We start from the raw sequence: 25,728 nt of genomic DNA on the forward strand, positions 1-25,728 counted from the left end.
TTTGGGCTGCTTTCCTGGTTTCTGGCCTGCTTCCCTTCCAGAACCAGAGTGCCTTGTTGACTCAGCGCTACACCTGACCCTCAGAGGCCATTCTGTAAGTGTCTATAGAGCCAGTGTTGGGGTGAATGAAGGCAGTGCTCCGCAGGGGGGGGGGGCTGAGGCTGGGAATAAGCAGATCTGAGGAGGAATTACCCCTTCTTTCACTTTCCCCAGGGGCCCACAGTTGCCCACCCCTACCACCACCAACCCTTAGGATCTTGGTTCTGTGATATCACTGCCAGCTGAAGTCACGTGGACCCACACACCACAGGGGGAGGGTTGCTTCCTGGTAGTGTCCCCTCCTTTTCTCCCCTCCCCCCAAACCCCCTCCCAGCTTCGTCTGTGCTCTGGACACAGCTTGAGGAATCCAGGCACAAACAGCCCCGGGGGGCTCAGTCCACTGAAGAACTTTTTATTGCAAAGGAGGAGTCTCAGGGAAAGAGGAGTGGGGGGCAGGTCAGAGGAGCAGGGTACTGTGTCCAGGTAAGCCACCAGGCCTCCCCCAGTGGCACAGTGTCCCCGCTACCTTCATGCAGGGGACAGGGCAGTCACCACCCGGTAAGTGAGATTCCAAGACTTTACGCTCCGGGGTGGGGGGTGGGGGGAGCAAGAGGGAAAGATGAATTGAGGCCAGGTGGGAGGGGGCGTCTGAGGCACAGGGTCAAGTCCTTGGGGCAGGAGCTAGGGGTCTCTGATTTCTCCGGAGCTGGGCAGGAATGTTCAACATCCGCGGGCGCCGCCGCAGCCGAAGCCGCCCAGGCAGCCGGGGGAGCCGCAGAGCGCGCAGCCGCCGCCAGGGGCGCTCGTCTCCAGGGCGCTGGAGCCCGCTCCGGGAGGTGGCAGGCGGGCGGGGCCCGAGGCTGAGCCGAGCCCGCAGTGGGGAGAGCTGCCCAGGGCTGAGAGGACAGTGGCTGTCGGAGAGAGCCGCTCCGCCCCGCAAGGCAGACAGACAGACTCCTCTCCAGAGGGCAAATGCAAAGACCCTCCTCCCCGCCCAGACAGGTGCAAACTCCCCAAAGCAATGATACACAGACCTCTTCCCCCAAGAAACAGACTCAAGAATGCCCCCTCCCTGCAGTCGGACACACAGATTCTCCCCACGCGAGAATGAAACAGTCTCTTCCACAAGGACAGACCCCACAGAACCTCCTCCCACACCCCAGGACAAACCAACAGAACCTCCCCAAAAAGGACAGACCACAAGACATCCTCCCCCAACACACACAAAGAATTACCCCCACGAGAAGAAAGAGTCCCCCCAAAAAAGGGAGACACAGTGGAAGCAGAGCCCTTCTCCCTTCCCAAAAGAATACACCCAAAGGAGAGGGGATAAGGTTTGACTCCTCTAACCCAAACTAGGTCTATTATTTACTTACAGAAGTTCCCTGCCCCAAATCCCAGACCAAGCCTGCAGGGGAGAAGGAGGAAGCAGGTGAGTGAATATACCTCCTGGGTATAATAATCCCCATTCTCCAAAACAAAACTCTCCTGGCTTTCCCCCACAGGCAGAGATCTGTCTGTCTGGTTCTCTCAGATCCCTACAGCCCATTTGCATGAGACTCCTCTGGACCTTAAACTCAATCCTTCCTCCTTAAACTCAGACAGGTCAGTTTTATTGATAACTTCCTGGAGGAGGTTCTCAAGAAGGCTAAGATCTATGCTTTCTTTGGCCTAAACTTAGCGTTTTAAAGGGGGCCTTTTAAAGGACACCACAGAGGAAATAGCTCAACTATCTGAAGAGTATTGGTCAAGCCTCACCCAGGCACTTTCTACCTGTGTGTCCTTGAAGCGGTCCTTTACCCTGAGACTCAGTTTCCCCATCTGTAAAATGGGATTGACAGCACCTCTCCCCCGGGGGGTGTTGTGGGGTTGAAAGGAGAGAATAAATGCAGCCTGTCTGTTGCATAGTGGGCTCCGTTTCCCTCCCCTCGGCCTGGGGTACCCAGCTGGAGCTAACAGCCCTTGGATCTCTACTGCCTAAGGTTAAAAGCCAGGCCCTACCTATTCCCATAAACCCTGCCTTCCCCAGGCCTGGGGGAGAAGGGCAGAACTGAGGAGAAGGCACTCTACATGGGGGACCTTATGCCCCCCGGCTGGGCCTTGGTCCCTGCAGCTGTCTCGATGGACAGAGTGACCCCAGCTCTCTGCCCCTGCAGGTGAATGACTTCACAAGTTGTCCCATCCCACGTGCCAAAGGTGCTCATCAGCTGGAACGTTTTGTCTAAAGGGCCTCAAGCTGGTGGGGAGAAACCTGCTCCAGGAGAACAAGTCCCTGGATACCCAGGTCATCTCTCCCCACCCCTCTCCAGCTGGTGAGGACCCAGATAGTGACCTCCCTGCACCCCTGCACTCCTCACCATGGCCACATCCAAGGCACCGCCCAGCCCTCACCTGCTCTCCTCGCCCTCCAGCAGCTTGCGGTAGGTGGCGATCTCAAAGTCCAGGCCCAGCTTGACGATCATGAGATCCTGGTACTCACGCAGCTGGCGCGCCATGTCGTGCTTGGCTCGCTGCAGGGCGGCCTCCAACCAGGCCAGCTTGCCCTGGGCGCTGTCTGAGGCACCCTCCTCCTGCTGAGCTCGTGGCTCCGTGGCTCTGTCTAGTTCACAGGGCTGGGGGCAAAGGGAAGACCACCGACAGGACATCCTTGGCTCCCACCCTCCCCCGCTTCAAGGATCCAGACCTTTCTCAGAGGGCCAGTGAGGGAGTAGAGATCATTGAGGAAAGGGCCTGCCTGTTCCGAAAAATACGGTGTGTGTCTGCTCGGCTCCCAGGATGGAGACTTGGGGCCAGCCCAGGCTGGCTGAGAGAGAGCCTGTCACATCTAGTATGTGACTCTTCCAATAGGAGCTACGATCCAGGGAGCATCAAATGCTCCTGAGCACATCATGCTGGGATTATTGTTCCATCAGGAAAATTAACTGGAAGAATATCCTTTCCTCGCAGGAAACTAGCATCTATAGTCTCTGCGGAAATACAGCGATGATGATGATGGTGATGATGATGATAAACGCTTGCTGCTTAGGGAACTGGGGTGAGAGGGGTAGGTATCAACACAGCTGAGGCGGGCAGGAGACTGAACCGTGACAGGGACACCAATTCACTGTGCCACCCCCTGGAACCTGAACAGCTTGCTCCTCCTCATAGCCATCAGTTCCTAAAGAAGGGCGAAGCCCTCCGAGCCTGAGACACTTGCACCTGCAGAAAGCAGGGAAAAAACAGAGAGCAGATGCCCTTTCTTCTGCAGGTAGAGCATGAGCCCGGGGGCTCACCAGGGCGGCTGGGAGGGAAGAGAGGAGGTTGAGAGGCAGAGAAGTGGGGAGAAAGAGAGCATCCATGTGGGAACCTCTCCTTTCTAAGGCCTAGAGCCTGAGCTGCAAATCTGAATGCCTACAGAGGCCTGGCTGGAGGCATCAAAAAGGTAAAGGCCAAATGTCAGCTATATATCAATAGTATCCAGTTCCAGAAAGAAGTATGCACATTCTCATTCTCTTGCAATCACCGGGACCTCTTGCACGTTTTCAGTCTCTCACTTCTCTAACTGAGAGACATGGGTCAGGTGCCTTTTGTCTTCCGCAAGGATAACAACAGGGCCGGCCAAGATGATGATCAATGGCAAAGAGCCCTCCGCTTCTGTGTCAAAGGATGCAACTTGGGGCGGTGGGGTCTGGGGCCCACAAAAGGAGCACGACCCTGTGTGAAGGCGACAGAGAAGGCAGAGGCCTCTCTTCTCTAGCCAAATGTTGCCAAATCTGCACATTTTTAAAGAGAACCCAGAAAACTGGATTTCTAGGTAAAATCTTGCAATTTCTAAAGGTGCGCTCAAGTTTAATGCTCCGTAGGACAAACATAACACACAGATAGCAAAAATGCACATACACATAAAAAGTGATTTGCAAACAAGCATACATAGTTACATATTTACCTACCTCTTAATTACTTGCCCACACCAAAGACAGAGTCCTAGGCAAATGCAGCATGATGCACACACACAGCCACACTCCCGTTTGCTCAGACACTCACAAGAAGACACTCTATCCATCTATTCCAGAGGAGGGGGGCTGACCAGTCTAGTTGTCACATGATAATGGATACCCTCCCACCATTCCTCCCTCGCTGGTGCGCCCCCCATGCAGCCACCCCTCACCTGACTCTTAGCGCTGTCCACCTCCGCAGTCAGCTGCTGGATGGCCCGGTTAAGCCTGTTCAGCTCCTCCTTGCTGTGCCTCAGGCTCTGCGTGGGTTTCTGCACGGTCGCCTCTACCTCCTCACACTGTGGGGTGGAGGCAGCCCAGAACGGGGGAGGGTCAGGGAGATGAGGAGAGCCAACAAGGGCACCAACTGAAGCCAGCAAGACGGTCCCTGTACCAGCCCCTCCACCATCCATCATGGACAGATCCTCTAACTTCTCTGGGCCTCTCTTTCTCCATCTGTAAAATGGGGATGGTAATCTTTTCTATCCCAAGGGTTGTGGAGAGAATGAAACACGCTTGGCGGGTGCGCTGGCGGGCGTTTTCTCAGATCTAAAGATGCCAAAGGTAATGGAAGCAGAGGGCACAAAAACAACGACGCAAGGGTGATACGCTGTTGAGTCTGTGCACCGGCATCACTTAGGGTGTTGCGGTAGTTAAACTTCAGGAAATCAGTTATGGTCATGCACCACATGTGATCACCTCAATTAATACAAAAACCATTTTTAAAAACCCAGCAGTAATTCCTAATTTAAAAATACTTTTAAAACGGGGCGCCTGGGTGGCTCAGTCGTTAAGCATCTGCCTTTGGCTCAGGTCATGATCCCAGGGTCCTGGGATCGAGCCCCGCATCGGACTCCCTGCTCGGTGGGGAGACTGCTTCTCCCTCTCCCACTCCCCCTGCTTGTGTTCCATCTCTCGCTGTGTCTCTCTCTGTCAAATAAATAAATAAAATCTTTAAAAAAAAAAAAAACCTAAGAATAGGAAGAATCTTCCTTAATTTGATGAATGCTCTTAATCAGTGACATGGATCCCGATTCCAGCTCCTTCCCCAAAGCAAGGCCACTGTGGTGGGAGTGCTGTCTGCAAGGGACAAAACCAGGGGGACTTTCCCCTTCCTGCGCCTTGTCTCCACATGCCAGTCTATAACCAGCCTGGGCTGGGGACGACACACGGTACCTTATACCGTTCAAGGTCTTTTACCTCCACCATCTCACCAGGGCTCATGACCACGTATGAAGTAGGCCAGGTGGATGTCACTGTCTCCATTATCTTTCCTTGGGTGAGCTGAGGCTCACTACCTCTACCGTGCGAGGAAGTAGGGACCTGGCGGGCCACGAGTGACCCTGCCAGTCAGTAGCTGAGCTGGACTGCATCTGAAGCCCGTGCTCTTTGCTCTACACTCGGAGGAACATAAAGTCACACACACTCTTTAACCCAGAGAACAGACACTGTTCACACCAGCCCAGTGCAAATTGCTTTCCAGGGCAGATGGGGTGTGGGAAATGGATATGAACAATCAGCGAAACATCATCTCCTGCCTATCTCTGCCCTCGTCCCACAGCCCACCCTTTCCTGCTTCCATTCCCAAAAGCTGCAGACATAGCAGACAAGCTTGTGCCTGACTGGGTCCAACAGATCGGGGCAGAATCTAAGACCCCCCTTATTCCATGTGTCCCAGCACGCCACGTGGACAAGTCTCACCATGATGAAGAGAGCTATAGTCACCTCCAAGCCTCCGGTGAGCACCTAAGCCCAGCTCCAGCCCAAGCAGCTCCCAGAATCCTTGCCTCTGAAGACGTAGCCTCTCCTTCCTGGGGGCTTTGTGACCTCACCTTATTATAACTGCAGAGTTCTGACAGGGGCTGGAAGGGGTAGTTCTGTCAGCCTGGATAGGAGAGTGGAGGTCTCTGGGCTGGAATGGGCCGTGAAGGAAGGAGGAGAAGGAAGGAAGGGTCCTTCAGGTGGAGGAAATGTGTGAAGCCAAGGAGTTTGGGCATACGGAGTGAGAAATAGGGAGCCACAGAAGGTGCTCAAGCAGACCACCACCTTGGTGTGCTATGAGGAAGATCTATCTGGTAGCCCCATGTGGGACTCTTCCTAATCACAGCATCCTCTGTCCCTAACCCCATCCAGTCTCCAAAGTAGCCACGATCCTGGGGTTTTGTATGAAGCATGTCCTTTATTATCATGTGCATATGAATCCCTAAGCAATTGTTTAGTTCTGCCTAACTTTAAACTTTATAAAAATAGAATTACACTGTTTCTATGACTTGCTTTTCCCTCCCCAACATTCTGTTTGTGAGATTTTGACACATGTAGCGTTATTTATTGTTCACTGCTGTCTAGTATCCCAGCATGTGATTATGTCTCCATTCTGTTACGGGTGTACACATGTGTACTTTTGTTTTTGTGCTAATAACGCTGGTAGGAACTTTTAGGTAGCTATCTGCTGCTATGCTTTCACAAGAGGTTGTTTAGGGTACTGGTTGTCAAACCATTTTTTAACAACACTCAAAGTAAGAAATATATTTTATATCATGAATCCGTGCCTACATATTTATGCACATAAGCAGAGATAAGTTTCATGAAGAACTTCTCACTCCTACTGCGTACGATGCACTCTGACCCCCTGACCATTCACCTTAACATTGAATTTATGGCCTTATGTTTTAGGTAAGATTTTCTGTTTAGGTTTGTTGGTTTTATCTTTAGGTTTTCAATTAGGCCTTCCATGAGGTTTCATGTCTTATAAATAGTATATTGATTTTATTATGTATTTAATAATACAATGAAAATGAATACCCATGAGCCCACTTATGAGCACAAGAACCAAATGTTACTAGTAACTTACATGTGCCTGCACACTCCGTCCCCAGCCTGTCCCCCACTCCTTCTTGCTCTAGGGGCGACCACTTCCTTGAATTTGTGTCATCATGTCCTTGCTTTCTTTTCTTCTAGTTATATCACACACATGCATATATCCAAAAAAAAATTTTTTTTCAGTTTTCCTTGTTTGGTCGGGTTTCATTTTTTTTTTTTTTTTTTAAGGATATCACTTACAAAGGGACTTGCTTTTTTTTTTTAACATTATGGAACAAGGAGTCCTCCACTAGGATTCATGGCATCCTATTACATAAATACACAACACTATGTAACTCTGTTTTGTTTTGCTTTCTCTTATAAAGATGGTGCTATGAATATTTTTCTGAATGTCCCTTGATGGACATAGGTGAGGATTTCTCTGTGATACACGTGTAGGACTGCCATTTCTGGATCAAATGTTCAATATTACAAGACAAAAATTATTTTCCAAAGCTGTTGTAATAACGATTTACACTTTGATCAGATTCATATCTGTTCTGACACATCTTAATTTTCAACAATGAAATGATATAAACAGTCTTATTTTTGGTTTTGCCTTGCATTTTCATGATTCCTATCGAGGCTGACTATCTCTTTAAATGTTTATTATCTGTATGGATCTCCTTTTCTTTTGCCCATTTTTTTCTTTTGGGTTTTTTTTTGCCTTATTTTTATTAGATTCTAAGTGCTTTTATATTTCTATATAAGTTTCCATTACAATTTGTCACTTATATGTATTACGAATATCACCTTCAAGTTTATGGCTTGTCTTTTCACTTTGTGCGTATTTGATAAATAAAAGTTCTTAATTTTAATGTCTAATTTTCCCACCTTTTCCTTCATTTTAAGCATTCATTGTGCCTTGCATAAAAGTCCTTCCTTCTCCTAGGTGGCTCAGTTGGTTGAGCGTGTGCCTTCCACTCAGTCATGATCCTGGGCTCCTGAGATTGAGCCCCGCATCGGGCTCCTTGCTCAGTGGGACATCTGCTTCTCCCTCTCCTTCTGCCTGTCCCCCTGCTCATGCTCTCGTGCTCTCTATCTCTCTAAAATGAATAAATAAAAAATCTTTTTAAAAAATCCTTCCTTATGCCAAGGTCAGAAAGACATTCACCACCTTTTTCTTCCAAAAATTCTAAAGTTTTGCATTTGACATTTATAATTTGAATTTACTTGGGATTGATTTTGTATATAACAGAAGACAGGAATCCAGTTCTGTTTTTTTTTTCATGTGTTTAGCCAATGCATAGTCCCTTCTTTACTACTGATCTGCAAGATCACTGCTGTTGCGTATCAAAGATACTGCTATAGATATATAAAGTATATATATAACTTTATATATTACATATAACTTTAGTTGTGTGTGTGTGTGTGTGTATTTTTTTTTTTAGGTAGTCTCCATGCCTAGTATGGAGCCCAACACAGGGCTCAAACTCATGACCCTGAGATCAAGACCTGAGCTGAGGTCAAGAGTCACTCTACTGGGGCGCCTGGGTGGTTCAGTCGTTAAGTGTCTGCCTTCGGCTCAGATCATGATCCCAGGGTCCTGGGATCGAGCCCCGCATCGGGCTCCCTGCTCCGCGGGAAGCCTGCTTCTCCCTCTCCCACTCCCTCTGCTTGTGTTCCCTCTCTGGCTGTGTCTCTCTCTGTCAAATAAATAAAAGGAATCTTTAAAAAAAAAAAAAGAGTCACTCAACTGACTTAGCCACCCAGGCACCCTATTTATATTTATATATAGTTAGCATATTTAATATATTTATGTAATATATATACACAAGAATGGACAAATTGATCAATGGAACAAACTAGAGAGCCCCTAAATTGACATATATTATATATTTTATATATATGAAACATATATGTTTATAATATATGTACAATGTTTTATATATAATGTATGTTGTATTATATATCATAATAAAACTATTATACATAAAACATCTAATATGTATATAATATATATGCTATGTTTTTATATATATATTATATGTCAGTTAAAGGGCTCTCTAGTTTGTTCCATTGGTCAATTTCTCTATTCTTTCATGAATACTACATTGAATTAATATCTTTATAATTATCTCTGAAAGGGCAAATACTCATTCATTCTTTATTATCCTATTTTTTCTTTTATAGTGCCTTGACTCTTCTTGATCGCTATTCTTCACCATAAACTTTAGAATCAACTTGTTAAGATTTAGGTAAATCCTTATTTGGAATTTGATCATGGTTGCATTGACCCTGTAAATCAGTTTAAGGAGAATTAATATCTTTATGATAATGAAGCTTCCCATCTATGAATATGATCTAACTCCTCATTTAGTTAGCACTGCTTTGTTATCTTTCACTTCACATAATGTTTATATTTCTCTAGATATAGGTCTTTCGCATATTTTTTAGACTGGGTTTTTAAGTCATTTTATTAATTTTTATTAATCTTGTTGAGATAAAATATACATACAATAAAATGCACACATAGTCAGTATACAGTTCAACACGTTTTGACAAACGCATGCCCCATTTTACTACAACTGAATGAGGGTATAGAACATTTCCATCATCTCAGAAAGTTCCCCGATATCCCTTTGCAGCCCATCTCCCTCCCATCCCAGACAACCACTGATCTAATTTCCACCACCATAGGTTAGTATTGCCACTTCTAGAACTTCGTAGGAATAGAAGCATTCAGTACGTGCTCTTTTGTGTTTGCCTTGTTCACTCAGCTCATCCATGTCATTTCATGAATCAGTAGGTCATTCTTTTGTATGTCTGGGTCATATTCTGTTGTATAAATATATCTCAGTTTTGTTTGTCCATTCACGTGTTGTTTCCGGTTGGGGGCTATTCTAAATGAAGCCCCTATGAAATCCATGTACCGGTCTCTAAGTAAACCTATTTTTCATTTCTTTTGAATAAATACCCAAGAGTGGAATTGCTTTGCCTTTTGGTAGTAGACATTTAACTTGATAAGAAATTGCCAAATCATGAAATTGCCGCGGTGACTGTACAATTTTACCCTCCATGAAAGCTCCAACTGCTCCACACTTTGTATCATCGGTCTCTTAAATGTTAGCCTTCTCCTGGGTGTTGGGTTTTTCTCATAGCAGATTTCCCTGACGACTAATAATGATGAGCAAGCTCCCATGTGCTCATTGGCCCTTAACACATCTTCTTTTGTAAAGTGTTGATTGATATCTTTTGCCCCATTTCACTGAATTGTTTGTCTTCTGTTATTGAGGGGTTAGTTTTTAACATAAACCTCTCATGTAATTATTATATGATTGGATTTGAGTCAGCCATCTTGTTTTTTGTTTCTCACTTGTCTCAGGTGGGTTTTTTGGGTCCTCTATTGCTCCTTTCTGCTTTCTTTTGAGTTCATCAAATACTTTTAAATATTTATTATTATTTATTCTATTGAATATCTTTTTGGGGGGCGCCCAGGTGGCTCAGGTTGTTGAGTGTCTGCCTTCAGCTCAGGTCATGATCCCGGAGTGCTGGGATGAACCCTGCATCGGGCTCCCTGCTAGGCAGGGAGTCTGCTTCTCCCTCTGCCCCTCCCCCCTCCCCCTGCTCATGCTCTCTCTCTCTCTCCTCACTCTCTCTCTCTCTCAAATAAATAAAATCTTTTAAAAAAAATAAACATTTTTAAATGTTTTTTATTTATGATAATAAATATTTGTTTTTAGTGGTTGTTTTAGAACTAAAACTATACATCCTTAATTATCAAAGTCTCTTTGGAGTTAATACTGTGCTACTCCACACTTCACAATAGTGTAGTTCATTGACCCGCCTCCCCATCATCTGTGTCATCGTTGCCAGATCTTTTACTTCTACGTACATTATAAACAATATTATTATTTTTGCTTCAAACAGCCAGTTGTCTTCTTGGGCACTACAAGGTTCTTGGATCTGTAAATTGCTATTTTCCACCAAGTATTCCCTCAAATATTTTCTCACATCATTCTCACCTTTTTCCTTCTGGAACCCTGAATATGCATGTGCTAGATTATTTGATACTGTCCCACAGGTCTCCAAGGCTCTATTACTTTTTCTTCGATCTTTTTTTCTCTGTTGTTCGGATTGGAAAATTTCTATTCATCTGTCTTTAGTATACAGACCCTACCCCTGACATCTTCAGTCTTTCATTAAGCCCATCCATTGAACTTTTCATTTCAATGAATGTACTTTGCAATTCTGGAATTTCCATCTTGTTCCTCCTTCTAACTTGCCAGACCTTTTTGCTAGCTCAGTGATGCATTTAAATATATTTTAAGTATATTTTTTCAGAACTGTAAGTGACTAATGACAAAAGGGTTTTTCAGAGGTCCTAGTCTGACATTTTGCAAGAAAAGAAGTTCCCAGTGGCATTTTTCAAAGGAAAAAATAGGCAGGGTTCTGTGACTTGTTGGGTGGGGAAAATGCTATCAAAGGGTTTGAAGCTGGAATACTAGAAAGAATTGGTAAAAAGAGGGAAAGCTGGCGAATGGGCATCAGTACAGGGGAAAATGACGAGGTGATTTCAATGCATTTTGAATTCCAAATATCAGTGCAACATTCAAGTGGAGATGCCCTGTGGGAAACTGGAAGCCTTAGAGATGAATTCATTTATTCTCTTAACATCGATCAGTGCCCACTACAAGGCAACACTGGGCCAGACACTTCCTGACACTGGAGCATTCCCTCTGGAGTCCTGAGCCATCAGAACATCCCTCCTCAATGTCCCCAGCCTTGACACCCACTTAAATAAATATCTGGCATGGCCTTAGCAGCCCCCACCACATTGAATGCCCTCCTGGAAATCCCACCCACCCTTTCCAGGACAAAAATAACGGACAGAAAGATCGAAAGCATGACAGGAACCATGTGACTCTATTTTAAGCACCAACAGCAGGGAGCGAAGGAAGTTCTGGGAAAGGAAGGGAAGAGCAAGAGTTTGGGGAAGGGCAAGACTGAGGGGTGGGGGCTGAGGGACTGTCCTCTTCATGAGTCAAGCGGCCCAGATTCCTCCAACAGAATATATCCATGTGCCTCTCCTCCCAATATCCTTCCTTAGCCTGAGGGAGACAGGAGACAAGGAGGGAAACTCCCACACAACAAGAAATGAGAAGTGGACGGCATGGAAGATGGGCCAGGATGAGACGAAGCGGTTACACCCCACCACCACGGTTGGGTCGGGCAGAGGGCCAGCCGGGATCCTCAGGGAGGGTGAGAGAGCTGGGGGCCTGGTGTTTCATCAAGCCCAGCCAGCTTGACACTTCTTACAGCTGCGGCCACAAGCTCCTATCCCACAGTATCTGATGCCACCGGAACAGATGGATGACTGAAAGGTCCCCGCATACAACTCTGCCTGAGAGCTGCTCACACCACACTGGCACAGGGATAATAACAAGTCCAAACCTTTGGCGGGGATGGGGAGCTGGTTCCAAACAGCCCCCCGCCACCACCTAGAACACCCTCCCTACCAGCCAAGAGCACCCACGCCGATGGGGTGGCTCCTGCTCATCCACATCTCCAACGGTAAGGAAAGACAACATGAGCCTCCCTGTGGCCTGTCCCCTGGACTCCCACCCTTTACTGGAAGGGAGTCCATCTTGTGATTTAATCTCAATCCCTTCTTAATCTATTCTTCTATCACTGACTTCAGGAAGACCTCCCTGGGGACAACCAAGCTGATGAAACACTTTAGTCCAGAAAATATTTGACATCTTGAAAGTAGACAAGTGTCCTTGGACAGGGAGAAAATGCGAGCTTCCTAACAATGGGAAACTAAGACTTCCATTCGGACAAGCATGGTGTGAGGAATTAGTCCACTCATGACCTGTCATCCAGCCCCCTCGTCATCACTGTGAGGCAGGAAATGAAGGAAACCCCTTCTCCCTGGGTCTCTCCACCCTCAGAGCTAAAACGTTCTTCCCACTGTCTAACTGCAATGTCTCCCTCCAGAGCCAGAATCAGAGCACTTGCTGCCCTCACACGGCCTAATGTAGGAGAGACAAGGTCAGTGTTAGGTGTGGGCACAGAAGTAACGTGGTCACTAGCTCGGAACCCAGTCGCCCAAGGAATCATTCAAGATTCCCCAGAAGGTCAGAGGAGAAGGCCTGGGGTGCAGCATCCCCAAAGGCTCAACATCCCTCCAACCCTGTCCCAAAAGAACATAAGAGGCAGGCTCTCCCAGATCCCTCTGAGAAGTGGGAACTGCCAAATGCAGTAGGCCACAGAGACCCCTCTACCTGCCCCCAGGAATCCAGCTCCGGATTGCCGCCCCACCCACACCGATGGGCTAGCTGATCGGGAGCAATCCAGTCTCCCTGAGCTGTTTCATCTCCCCAGTACAATAAGAGTATCTTCTGTTTGCCCTCTCTGTTTGAGGCCTCCTTTTCTCCTGCTTTCTAACCAATGGTGTTCTGGAACCAATTCACAGAGCCTGTTTTGCACATTTCTAGCCCACCCTCCTTGAAGTCGCAGTCGGCCATGACGAAGAGTTTACACACTGAAGTTGGCAAGTACTGTAAATAGGGGCGTTTTCTTCCTCTGAGAGCCAGTTCTTAAACATTTACCAGCCAGCCACTGTCCCAAGAGGCATGTTAGAAATCAGGCAGTGGACCTCAGCTAAAATTCTTCTCCTTAGCCTCTCCTCAGGGCTGGGAGGGGCCCTGAAGTTTTCCAAGATGGCAGCAGCAGAAGAAACGGGCGCTGGAGAAGTCCAGGAGCAAACAATGGGTCAGGCCTATGCTGCGCTGCCCCCAGCAACCCTGGCTGCACCCACCTGTGCTCCTCGCCCTCCAGCAGCCGCCTGTAGGTGGCGATCTCGATGTCCAGGCCCAGCTTGGAGTTCATCACCTCCTGGTACTCCCTGACCAGGCAAGCCATGTCCTGCTTGGCCTTCTGCAGGGTGGCCTCCAGCTCCGCCAGCTTGCAGCGGGCATCGCTCAGAGCCGCCTCGCCCTGCTGCTCCGACTGGGTCACTGCGGCCTCCAGCTTGGAGTTCTGGGGGCCCAGAGGAGAACAAGGTGGGTTATGGTCCTGGGTCTCTCTGTCCATTCCCTGGATGTGTCCAGTCTCTCCCCTCCCCCAGCTGGGGACACCCCAAGAACAGACCTCTCCCCTTCATCGGCTGAGTCTTCCCCAGGGACCACAACCAGGGACGCTGGTCAGGCAAATGGGCTGGAGCATGAATGGTGAGATCCACTGCGAACACACACTGCCTGTGTGACCCTGGGGAAGCCCCAGATGACACTTACCTGGCACTTGGCATTCTCAACCTCAGCGGTCAGCCTCTGGATCATGCGGTTGAGCTCATTGATCTCCTCCTTGGTATGGCGCAGGGTCTCCCCGTGCCGGATCACCGTGTCACCGTAGCCTTCATCTCCTCACACTGGGAGGGGGGTGGGGTGGGGGAGGAGGGGAGCAGAGATGGTCCTGAGGCTTAGGATGCAGTTTCCCATACACTCAGACACCACAGATGATTGGTAGGTTGTACAGTGCTCAGCCTGTGCGACCATACGTGGCAGCCCTGCCCAGCCACTGTAACCTGAGAGCTGTCTGCCCTTCTGTTACCATCCTAAGGCTCAGAATCCCCAGACAAAAGAGGCCTTGTTAATATATGCCTGGCATCCTTCCCACTGTCATATCTAGGAGGCAGGTGTCCTGTGCCTCTCACCTTGCTGAGGTACCAGCTTTTGGCTTCAACCTGACTGCATCTGTCAATGTCATCATAGTTAGCCTAGATCTCAGTCACAGTGCAGCCCATGTTCAGGTCCGGGCTGATATCCACCTTGATGATGACTAAGGTGTCTGAGATGTGGGCGTCGATGACCCGCGTGTCCTGTGGGGGCCAACAGCCATTCACGTCACCTATACCATCCAGAGCCAAGTAGAACACTGCTCACATTCCCCCTTCACACACACGCACATGCCCCAGAGCCACGATTTCCACAGCCCTCACGCCTGCAGACCCTTCTGTCCATTTCCTCTGTACAAAGGCTGGTCTGGGACAGAGTGAACAGGGATGACTAACGTCCTCCCGGCCAGTGCTCACCTCCTCCACCTGGCATTCAGGAAGCCCATCTCCTCCACCAGCCCACGGACATCAGCCTCCAGGTCTCCCTCAAGCACATAGGCACCGTTCCCCTCCTGGAAACAACGTGCAGGCAGTTCCTAGTGATTGCAGAGATTTTCAAGGGGACCCTACCTCCCCCAGTCCAACCCTGGAAGATCTCCAATCCCATTCCGTGCCCTGCAAAGCATGTCAGAGGCATAGATCCAGAAGCTGAGGGGTGGAGAACTAAGTTCTCCCTTCTGCTCTAGCAAAACATAGTATGAGACTTTGGGGAGTTCTTTTCTCTCTCTGGGCCTCTCTGTAAAGGAAGATCCAGAGAATTCCTGCCTTGTGGGTCTCCCGGGATGTGAGGAGGAAAATGCCCTTCCATGGGTGGAAATAAAATATGAGCATCTTAACTGAAGGAGGGAGTACCGGATGTCCCCGAGGGTGGCCACAGGCAGACCCACTCACTGGCTGATTCTGACAAGCTCATTCTCTGCTGTGGTCCCCAAAGTGACCCCTTCTTCATACCTCCACAGGGAAAGCGCTTTGGAACTAGTGAAATTATCAGAGATTTGGCTAGTAATGCAAGGGAGGAGAGACCACCCAACATGACCTATCACATCCCTCCCCCACGATTTCTGAAATATCCCTCTCACCCACATCCCTAAGAGTACATTTCTCTAACGTAAATAAGCATTACTCATTTTAAAGATCTTGGGTTGTTGTTTTTTTTTTTATTACTCTAATAAGCTGATTGCCTGAGCTTAGATCTGGGAAGGTGGGTGAAAACAGCAACAGGATCCAGTGAGTGTAAAGAGTCGAGCAGAGGTGATGTCTTTTCTTTGCAGCCCTAGTACCCAGCATGATTTTGGAATAGAGTAAGTGCTCAGAGCAGGTCCACAGGGTGGGTGGATGAGTCAGGAGAGGGCCCCTGTCCTGAGGTCCTAATGCAATGGGGAAAGGCTCTTAGCTGATATTTCAGCTTCTCTTCCCTTCATGTGTCTGCCTGTCACTGTCTCTCATGCTGATAAAAGCACCAAGTGGGTTAATGAAGGAAGAAGTTTCCAGGGCCAGTAGGTTTGGTGGCTCCCAGTTGTCACATCATGTAACCCCTTCTAAGAAAACAAACCTTCCCCACCAACTCACTTCTTGTAGCCCTCCAGCCCCTCCTGCACGTGGTTAGGGCAGAGGACGGCCGTGACACAGCAAGGCTCTTTGAGTGGTCATATGGGAGCTGGATTTGAGGACTCCATTAGGGGAGCTAACGCAAGATGATCCACAGGTTATGGCGAGCTAGGCTAGAAGAGATAAAGCCAGAGGAAGAAGAGGATTCTGACCCCTCCTTCAGTGCCCCTCCCTTTTAGAAACTCACACACCTGGGTCCACCTGCCTCACCATGTAGAGTGGCCGTTTTGTCACCTTTATGGGCTTGGGGGATTTCACCGCCGTTTCTCCTCTTTCCTAGGGTAACGTCGTCAAGATGGGGCTACACTCAGGTAACTCTGAAGGCTTGGCAGCATTTCTTCCACAGTTGGGGTACTGAGGGTGCCCAAAGAATCAAGGTCAACCAAAGTCTGTGGATTCCACACTTTGCGAGACAATTCAGGAGGAGAAGGGAATCTGGGTTGGAATGGTTTCTTCCTGGAAGCTTTGAGGGGGAAAAACGTCCCAGGGGATCCATGGGTAAGGCCTCAGAGGACAAGTTTTCAAGGCATCCGGATATTTGACCCTTGGCAGGGCCAGAGGGGGACTGTGTCTACCCCCACCAAGACATGGCCAAGTCAACCACCCAACCAAAAAAGTATTTGTTCAGCTACTTCATGCCGCAGGACGCGTTAAGTTTGTGGATGTGGTGGGAGGGTTCCAAATATCCGGATGCCCGAAACCCACAGCCTGCCTATTCACCGTCACCCCTTCCCAGGTGCCTTCAAGATTTCTCACCCCCCACCCAACAAGGAGTCTCTCCCTCAACTAAACCACAAGCTCAGGGCCATACTCTCCAGACAGTCTCTTTCAAAGGGCTCCCTTTGGGGACACTCTCAGAAGAGTCAGCTCCATCCACCCACCAAAACCCAGAAAGAGGTCCCAGCAAGCATCACCTAAGGGCCTCTATAAGTCTAATTTAAATCCTCCATGCTTCAGGGTAACTCCATTTCTTCTAGTGAGGGAGCCACCAAGGGAAGACTTCTCCAATACTACTATTATTCCCTGGAGAAAACTGGAGTAAGACTACCTGGTACTGAAACCAACAGTGCCACCACTGGCAGCCCTAGCTAAAGCACAAGACACTGCGCTCTTGGACTCCACCTTCCACGGAGGACAGCACTAAGGTTGGGCTGAAGCCCTTGCAAAGTCAAGGCTAGACCAAAGGGACTCAAGTCCACCAGAGTGTTGGGAAAGAGAGCAGAGGGGGCCAAGGGGCACTCTCTGGAAATGGGTTGCCAGGCAGAGCTGGCCATGATGCCTTCTGGAGTTCCAGGATTTAATTACCCTTGGCATAATAACAACTTATGTTTAAAAGCAAAGGAAGCTAAGGATGATTTGCATGTTTTTCTTTAATGCTGCCTGCTGAGTTCATATTCTGGTTTCCTCTGTCCGTAATTGGACATATAATTAACTTCCATTATGATGGATTATGGCCTTCTAGAGTTGGTGGCCATGACCAAGCACCAGTGGAGGGGAAGGCTTTAGATCGGGCCTATTCTTCTAAGAGCCCAAAGCCTAACAGTCTGGATCCCTGCCCAAGAGAAGAACTCAACCCTCACTGAGCCCCCAAAGACCCAGACATTCAGAGGGGCCAGCGTGGGGGAAGGCTGGGAGCCTCCTTTCAGATTCTGAATCTGTTCCTCTATAGAGCTTTCTGTGCTTGACCTTAAACAAGTCACTGAACCACTCTGAGCTCACCTTCCCAATCAGGTAAATGGGCACAATAACACTGACCTCCAAAGAATGCCCTCGGGGTAAAGATAAGATAATGCATTATAGAGCCCTCCCACCCTGTAGGCACTCCGCTGATGCAGCGCCCCTCCCCTCCCCTGGGAGAGTGGAGAGGGGTACAAGAAGCAATTTCAGGGGCTGGGGGGGTGAGAGCGAGACACTCACAGGAAAGGAGCTTTGAGCTGAGTTCTGAGAAAAAGAGAAGATAAAGTTTCTGCCCAAAGGGAGACAGGATGAATGGCAAATTAACAATAGTAGAATAAATAGAACAAACAAATAAACATTTATGGAGCTCTTAACTAAGTGCTCAGCAGGGCCCTAAATGCTTTCTGGTCCATTACGTCATTAGGTCCTGCCAACAGCTCGCAGATGGGTACTATTTATTCCTACTTTGCACATGAGGAAACTGAAGCTCAAAAAGGTTAGTCACTCGTCCAAGGTCAAGACAAGAATCAGCAGAACCGACTTCAGAGACCCCTCTCCGTGGACACGCGCGCGCGCGCGCACACACACACACACACACATTCGCCCCCGACGCCAAGGGGGGCTGCGCGGGAGACCCGGGCTGCCCTGCCTGCAAGGCGGCAGCGCCCAGCGGGGACCCAAGCGGCGCTCGCTGTGCCCAGCCGCCCAGCCTGCGGACCGAACCGCTAATCCAGCGCCGCCCGGGGCCGAGTCCCCGCCGAGGGGCGCAGAGGGGGCGCCGGGAGTCCGGGGCGCACTGCCCGCAAACGTGACCGGGCGTTTCGGGGCCCCATAAAGCGCGGGCGGGATATGAAGCCGTTTTATGGAGGCGGCCGGCCGGCCGGGCCCGCTTTGATTCCCGCCTGGAAGAGGCGCGAGGGCAGACCTCCAAGCTCGTAAACGCGTTGGCCGCGCGCTCCCGCCGGGCCGGTGGGCCGCGATATAAGGCGCAGAGCGGGCCTCGGGCTCCAGCCGCCCGCCGCCGCCGCACCATGTCCTGCCTCTCCTCCCGCTTCGGCGGCCCCTGCGGGGTCCGCGCCTTCAGCTGCATGTCGGCGTGTGGGCCCCGGCCCGGCCGCTGCTGCATCACGGCCGCCCCCTACCGCGGCGTCTCCTGCTACCGCGGCCTCACCGGGGGCTTTGGCAGCCGCAGCGTCTGCGGGAGCTTCCGCGCCGGCTCCTGCGGCCGCAGCTTCGGCTACCGCTCCGGCGGCGTGTGCGGGCCCAGCCCGCCCTGCATCACCACCGTATCGGTCAACGAGAGCCTCCTCACGCCCCTCAACCTGGAGATCGACCCCAATGCGCAGTGCGTGAAGCACGAGGAGAAGGAGCAGATCAAGTGCCTCAACAGCAGGTTCGCTGCCTTCATCGACAAGGTGGGTTTCCTTGATCACACTGTTCCTGAACTCCACCTATGCTCAGACTCAGGCTGGGGCACTGAGGGTGGAGTCAGAGGCAGTAGGGATGTGGCCCAGCTGAGCTCCTAGTCTGATGGAGGAGATGGATGCACATCCAGAGCACAGACAGACACAGGGAGATGAGTATAGGGCAGCAGCTCCTGATTTGATAACACTATTATTAGACACAGCCTCTGTCCAGACAAGGGGGATGTCCTTGCTCACACTCTTGGTGAGCCTAGAAGTCCTGGGAGAACCTTGGAATTCCCAGGCCAATCTCTAGAAATGGGGATAGGGGCTGCTGATATTGTATGTGATCATTTTAGGTGGTACATTAAAGCATTAAATACCATTGAAACACCGGATGGGAAAATTCATCTCATGTTTTTTTCAATCCTTAAGGTTAAATCTCATTAAGTGCTAATGGTCTTCAGTATCCCTCTAATACTTGCTGTTCTTCCAGTTCTAATAAAGAGATCAAGCCTCAGGTTCAGAGCTGCCTGGAACAACAGTTTCAGCTAGAATTTAATGCTTTATGATTTGCTTTTATGTATGCCTAGTATACTGGTTTTACAACTATGGTGGTAATATAAAGTTGGCCCTCGAACCCTATCTAAGTGTAAATGCTAAGCAAATCCACTTACAGATAATCATGAGTAAAATCGTACAAGGGGATGGCAAATCCTGGAGTCAGCCTGTGAGGGTTTCATATTTGAGAATCACTGCCACCAGACCAGGCCTTTTGAGTGTACACAGAAGACAAAGGAGACAGGGGTACAGGGCAGGGGGCTTGCCCACGGGCCCATCGAGAGTGGGTGGCAGAGCAGGACTCCAAGCCCAGGCTCTCTCCAGCTGTCCAGGACCCTGGGGCTAGAGGGTCCAAAGTTTAGGGGCAGCTGCCGCACTCCCCTCCAGTGGGAGCCTGTACATCTCAGCAGGCACTGCACCCCGAGTGTGCTGACATTCACACCCAGGAAAGGTAGCCAGGGAGTGGAGCGTGGACAATGTACTGGCACAGGAACAGCCTGTCTGGGCTTCACATCCAGTCTCTCTCCTGACCAGCTGTGTGACACTGGGCAGTGGCTCCCTCTCTTGGCCCCAGAGTTCTCCACACCAGAGCTACGTGCGGCACAGTGTGTGAGCTGGCCACGACTTTGAAGGCAAGATGGGGGCTAAGGCAGCCATGAGACTCCCTACCACAGCACAAGCCCTGTCAGCTAAGACCCCCTGAAGTGAGCCCATATATAATCAGCAGTCCCTGGTCCCCATTTCCGGAAGTTCCAAGTAGGGAATTCCCAGCCGCACTCATCAGGTTGGCTAGAAGGACACCAGGGCTAAAAAGCAAGGTAATGTCTCAACTCCAGCTAAAATGTCTGAGCAATGGAACACTGGCGGTGGTGGCGGGGGTTGGGGGGGGGGCTTGTCTTGTTTGCTGGCATCCTCTCTGCCTGCATGATATGTCTTCACCATTGCCCGTCTTCAGTGTGAATGACTTCCAGTAAAGGCTCACATGCTTCACTTTCCCACAGTCTCCACACTCCCCATTTTTCAGAACCTTCCCCTATTCACATCAACTGCCTGGCCTGCAGAGACGGATTAGCATCCAACACAGGAGTTTAGGCCACTGAAGACCATACCTCCCCCTCCCCCGGGCTTCCTCAGGCCCCAGTCATCCTGGTTGCTGAGAGCCTGCCCTTTCTAACCTCCCCACTTAGGTAGCCCTCCCACCTTGACCTTCCATGCAAACAAATGCTCCTCAACCTCAGGCTGAGCACAGAGGACAGAGGTAAATGAACCATACATAGGCCCTGTCCTGGGAGAGCTCATAGTGAAAGGCTTTCATCCTCCTCTATCGCTCCCAACCCTGCTCTACGTTGCTTTTCTCCAGGAAGCCTTCCTTGGTTGTCACCAACCCCCAGCCCAACAATAACCCAGAACAGCCCATATGCTCCTCAGTTTCTCACTCACCCCATCCAGGCCCACCTGAACAGACCCTCACTCGGGCTTAAACAAGGATTCTTCTGGTGCCTCGTCAGGCCAAGGGAGCCCAGCAGGGGCCCTGCTGTCCACCCCTTTCCTCTGCATACCTCCCTGCTAGTTCAGTCTTGACCCTACCTGCTCTCTGAGGAGGGCTGGGGATACTGGCTTCTCCCACGGACTTATCTCCCATTTGCACACCAGGTGCGCTTCCTGGAGCAGCAGAACAAGCTGCTGGAGACCAAGTGGCAGTTCTACCAGAACCGCAGGTGCTGCGACAGCAACCTGGAGCCCCTGTTCGAGGGCTACATCGAGACGCTGAGGAGGGAGGCCGAGTGCGCGGAGGCCGACAGCGGGAGGCTGGCCTCAGAGCTCAACCACGTGCAGGAAGTGATGGAGGGCTACAAGAAGAAGTGAGTGCGGCCGGGAGGATAGTCTCAAGAAAGGAAAGGGGATTAAGCCAAAGCAGGATAGATTCAGGTTAGACCACAAGAGGAACTTTCCAATAGGAAGAAGACAGTGACAGGAAGCCTGTGAGGACAAATGCTCTGGGAGTTCACACATTGGAGAGAGGGCAGCTGCTCCAGCTACCTCGTCCTTATGCGTTGGTTTCATTAATTCCTCAAACGTTTATTGACATCTACTCTGTTCCAGGTGCTATGCTAGGCCCTGAGGCGGGATGGGGAGGGCTGAGGGGGGCGCCAGAACTCGTATGGGCTTCCTGCCCCCCCCCAGGGAATTACAATCCAGAAACAGAAGGCCTACAAAAATGTGCACGGCACCCCCAGCCCCAGTCACCACCCACATCAGGAATGAGAGCCCCTGAAACTGGAAGAGCCCTGGGTGACAGGTTGGATGAGTGCCCAGAAGACAGGGATGGACAACACACTTTTTGATTCTTTGCCTACCTCCCAAAGATCCAGTTCCTGGGATGTGTTTGTCTGGGCCTTCATTCTCTTTTTTCTGTTCAAATCCCAGCCTATTAAAGTTCTAGCCACTGAACCTTGTGCCCTTTATCTCCAGATACGAAGAGGAGGTAGCACTAAGGGCCACGGCTGAGAATGAATTTGTGACCCTGAAGAAGGTGAGCGACCCCGGAATACTTGCCCCCCAGCTCAGAAAGCAGGGCAGAGGCAGGAGGGAGCGATCTGTAATTCAGAGAGGCTGAGCGACTTCCCCAGAATCACATAGAGCAGCCCCCCGACCCCCACCACGCCCCAGTCCTCCCAGGGTGGCCCCCCGCATCGGAGCACACCACCTGCTTCAAGCAGGGCACTCTCGTCTTCCGTCCGAGGTGACTCCCATCTGGCCGATGGCCTCCCACCTCCTCCTGCCCTGTGCCTGCCAGAGAGTGGGCGTTCCGAAACACTGTGAGCGAAAGAGCCCTTGAATGCTAGGGGGTGGCCACATCCTCAGGCCGCCAATAGCTGTGGAAGGCTGGCTGAACAGTCCTGTTGTTCCTCACCCCTTACACTTGATCTGCCACAAATGCCATCACATGGACCCCCTCCCACGTCCTTCCCACCATCTCCATAGGAGGAAGGCAGGGGTTACCGTAAGGAAACTGAGGCGCAGAGGTCAAGGGTCTTGTCCCGAGTTGCCCTGGTTTGGAAGAGGCAGAATTGATCCCTGAGACTTCTTCTGACCACAGATCTAGATTTCTTTCCCTGAGGTGGGAAAGAGGGCTGGGGCATCATTAGAATGGACCCATTTTGCACCAGAGCTTAAGTTTCAGTGGTAGTGCAAGGTGTGGATTCTGGAGCAATCATCCAGTAGGTACCAGGGGAAGTGCCTGGAAACCTCACGGTCCCCTCCCTTACCCAAACCTGCTCCTGACCCCTCTAAGTGTATAAAGGATCCCACCAATGCCACGATACCGGGCATTAGGATGAACAGCTAAGGAGGGTCTCCAGGGAGTTTGCCCAGCCCGGCGGGTGCCCTCCCAGGTGGGGAGAGCTCTGTGTGGCCTTCCCAATGAGACACCGTGCCCCCTTCTCCCCTTCAGGATGTGGACTGCGCCTACCTCCGCAAGTCAGACCTGGAGGCCAACGCGGAGGCCCTGACTGAGGAGATTGACTTCCTGCGGCGCCTGTATGAGGAGGTGAGGGGCCGCGGGCCAGGCAGAAGACTGGCAGCCAGCCTGGAAGAGGGGGCTCTGGTCTAGGACTGGAGTTGGCCAGGGATTTGGGCTGGGGCTGCAGTCCATGTGGGCAGCGGCTGGAGACCAGGGAAGGGCTGAGAAGATTGGGTCCACACTGTGGTGCGTGAGGCTGGGGTGTAAACAAGATCCTTCCATCCTCCCACCCCCCACCGTCTGCAGGAGATCCGCGTTCTCAATGCCCACATCTCAGACACCTCGGTCATCGTCAAGATGGACAACAGCCGGGACCTGAACATGGACTGCATTGTGGCCGAGATCAAGGCTCAGTATGACGACATCGCCAGCCGCAGCCGGGCTGAGGCTGAGTCCTGGTACCGCAGCAAGGTGAAGTCCTGGTACTGCAACTCCCCCTTCCCAGAACCCCAGCAGGAGGGATGCCAAAAGGGCTTTGGTCTTTGTCTAGATGGGATGGATAAGGGAAGGGCAGGCAGCTCTCAGGACGGGGTGGCAGATATGCAAGTTGTGGGGCTCAGTGGGATGACATATCCTGAGCCTCAGGAGCATCTCTGCTCCCCTCCCTCCACCCCCCCTTCCCCACCCAGTGTGAGGAGATGAAGGCCACGGTGATCCGGCACGGGGAGACCCTGCGCCGCACCAAGGAGGAGATCAACGAGCTCAACCGCATGATCCAGAGGCTGACCGCTGAGGTTGAGAATGCCAAGTGCCAGGTAAGGGCCACCTGGGGCCTCCCCAGGGTCACACAGGCAATGTGTGTCCTCAGTGGATCTCACCATTCATGCTCCAGCCCATTTGCCTGACCAGCATCCTGGTTGTGGTCCCTGGGGGAGACTCAGCTGATGAAGGGGAGAGGCCTGTTCTTGGGGTGTCCCCAGCTGGGGGAGGGGAGAGAGTGGACACATCCAGGAAATGGACAGAGAGACGCAGGACCATAACCCACCTTGTTCTCCTCTGGGCCCCCAGAACTCCAAGCTGGAGGCCGCAGTGACCCAGTCGGAGCAGCAGGGCGAGGCGGCTCTGAGCGATGCCCACTGCAAGCTGGCGGAGCTGGAGGCCGCCCTGCAGAAGGCCAAGCAGGACATGGCTTGCCTGGTCAGGGAGTACCAGGAGGTGATGAACTCCAAGCTGGGCCTGGACATCGAGATCGCCACCTACAGGCGGCTGCTGGAGGGCGAGGAGCACAGGTGGGGCCCACATATGTGGGAAGAATAGCTCTTCAATTTCCACAAAATGTGCTTTGATCCAGGCGCATATTTGCATGTCCTTTGCATCAAGCTTGCGTGGAGGAGGGAATTTGCAAGGGTTGCTCTCCCCAACTAATTTTTGTCTCTTTGCTCTCCCTACAAGGTTGTGTGAGGGCATTGGTGCTGTAAATGTGTGTAAGTAATCTGTACTGTGGGTTCTGAAATAAGGGCTTGGGGTTCCTGGTGGGCAGGAGGGCCAGATGGCAAATATTTCAGGCTTGTGAGCCACCTAGGCTCCGTCTCAACTACTTTCACTGTAATGTGAAAGCTACAGCCATAAGCAACACCTACGGAGTACGTATGGCTTGGTTCCAGCGCAATTTTATTTACAAATACAGGAGGCCAGCACAGGCTATCTTTGAAACCCTGAAAGGAAGGGGGTGGGTGGCAGTGAATGATTGTAAGTTAGATAACTACTTATGATTACAAGTTAAATAGCTATTTCTGCCTATAGGGAGGACCTGGGCAAAGAGTTTATCAAGGATGCTTGAGGCCAGAGTGCCGGAAGGAGTGCGGGGTGGGGGTGGGGCGGAATGAGGTTGCCTGGGGGGTAGGGAGGAATAGAAATGGAGGGAAGGAGCTCTGAGCAAGAGAAGGGGGTGCTGGCCAGGAGGCAGGGGACTAAGCCCTGTTCTCCTCCTGCAGGTGTCAGCAGCTCCCGGGGCGGGGTGGTCTGCGGGAACCTCTGCGTGTCCGGCTCGCGGCCGGTGACCGGCAGCGTGTGCAGCGCCCCCTGCAGCGGGAACGTGGCGGTGAGCACCGGTATGTGCGCGCCCTGCGGCCAGAGGTGCAGCAGCAGCTCCTCGGTGCGGTTCGCGTAGCACCTCCCGCTCGGTCAGCACACCGCTGTCCCAGAGAACATTCCCTGCCTTCAGAGGTGGGGCCCGGAGCAACCAAAGTCCCTGGGCTTGAAGCGGAAGGGCTCGGAGAACCAACCGCCGACCTGGCCCAACGGCACAGCCTTATCGTCCTGCATCTCCTCCGCCTTCCCCCGCCCTTGCTCTTCGCGGTTTCTTCCGGGGAGGGCCGGGCTCCCCGCCCAGCTGGCAGCTGCTGCTCGTCCTTCCCACCTCCCCCACCCCCCGCCCAGGAGGCTGCATGCCTGGGTCCCTGCGGCCCTGTGGGGAGATCCCATTCTGACTCAGGCTGCTCGGGGGCCTGGCCTGGCAGAAACCTG

The 25,728-nt window shown here is 51.2% G+C and overlaps 2 protein-coding genes across 2 annotated transcripts; one reads left to right on the forward strand and one right to left on the reverse strand.

Moving 5' to 3' along the window:
• Positions 1 to 442: 442 nt before the first annotated feature.
• On the reverse strand, positions 443 to 5,844 carry LOC113921571 (keratin, type II cuticular Hb1-like). Its single transcript, XM_027592394.1, has 5 exons — positions 5,715 to 5,844; positions 4,187 to 4,312; positions 2,431 to 2,651; positions 1,416 to 1,447; positions 443 to 935 (listed from the first exon to the last, which is right to left on the reverse strand). The coding sequence occupies exons 1-5, from the start codon at positions 5,715 to 5,717 to the stop codon at positions 760 to 762; spliced, it is 558 nt and encodes a 185-aa protein (XP_027448195.1). The 5' UTR covers positions 5,718 to 5,844; the 3' UTR covers positions 443 to 759.
• Positions 5,845 to 18,806: 12,962 nt separating this feature from the next.
• Positions 18,807 to 25,502, forward strand: LOC113922341 (keratin, type II cuticular Hb1-like). The gene is made up of 9 exons (XM_035729249.1): positions 18,807 to 19,190; positions 21,393 to 21,601; positions 22,212 to 22,272; positions 23,194 to 23,289; positions 23,509 to 23,673; positions 23,892 to 24,017; positions 24,271 to 24,491; positions 24,655 to 24,686; positions 25,197 to 25,502. Exons 1-9 carry the CDS (start codon positions 18,807 to 18,809, stop codon positions 25,370 to 25,372), a joined length of 1,470 nt encoding a protein of 489 aa, XP_035585142.1. The 3' UTR covers positions 25,373 to 25,502.
• Positions 25,503 to 25,728: the final 226 nt, after the last annotated feature.

The sequence above is a fragment of the Zalophus californianus genome, chromosome 9 (genome assembly GCF_009762305.2).
Source record: "Zalophus californianus isolate mZalCal1 chromosome 9, mZalCal1.pri.v2, whole genome shotgun sequence".
Taxonomy (NCBI): Eukaryota; Metazoa; Chordata; class Mammalia; order Carnivora; family Otariidae; genus Zalophus; species Zalophus californianus.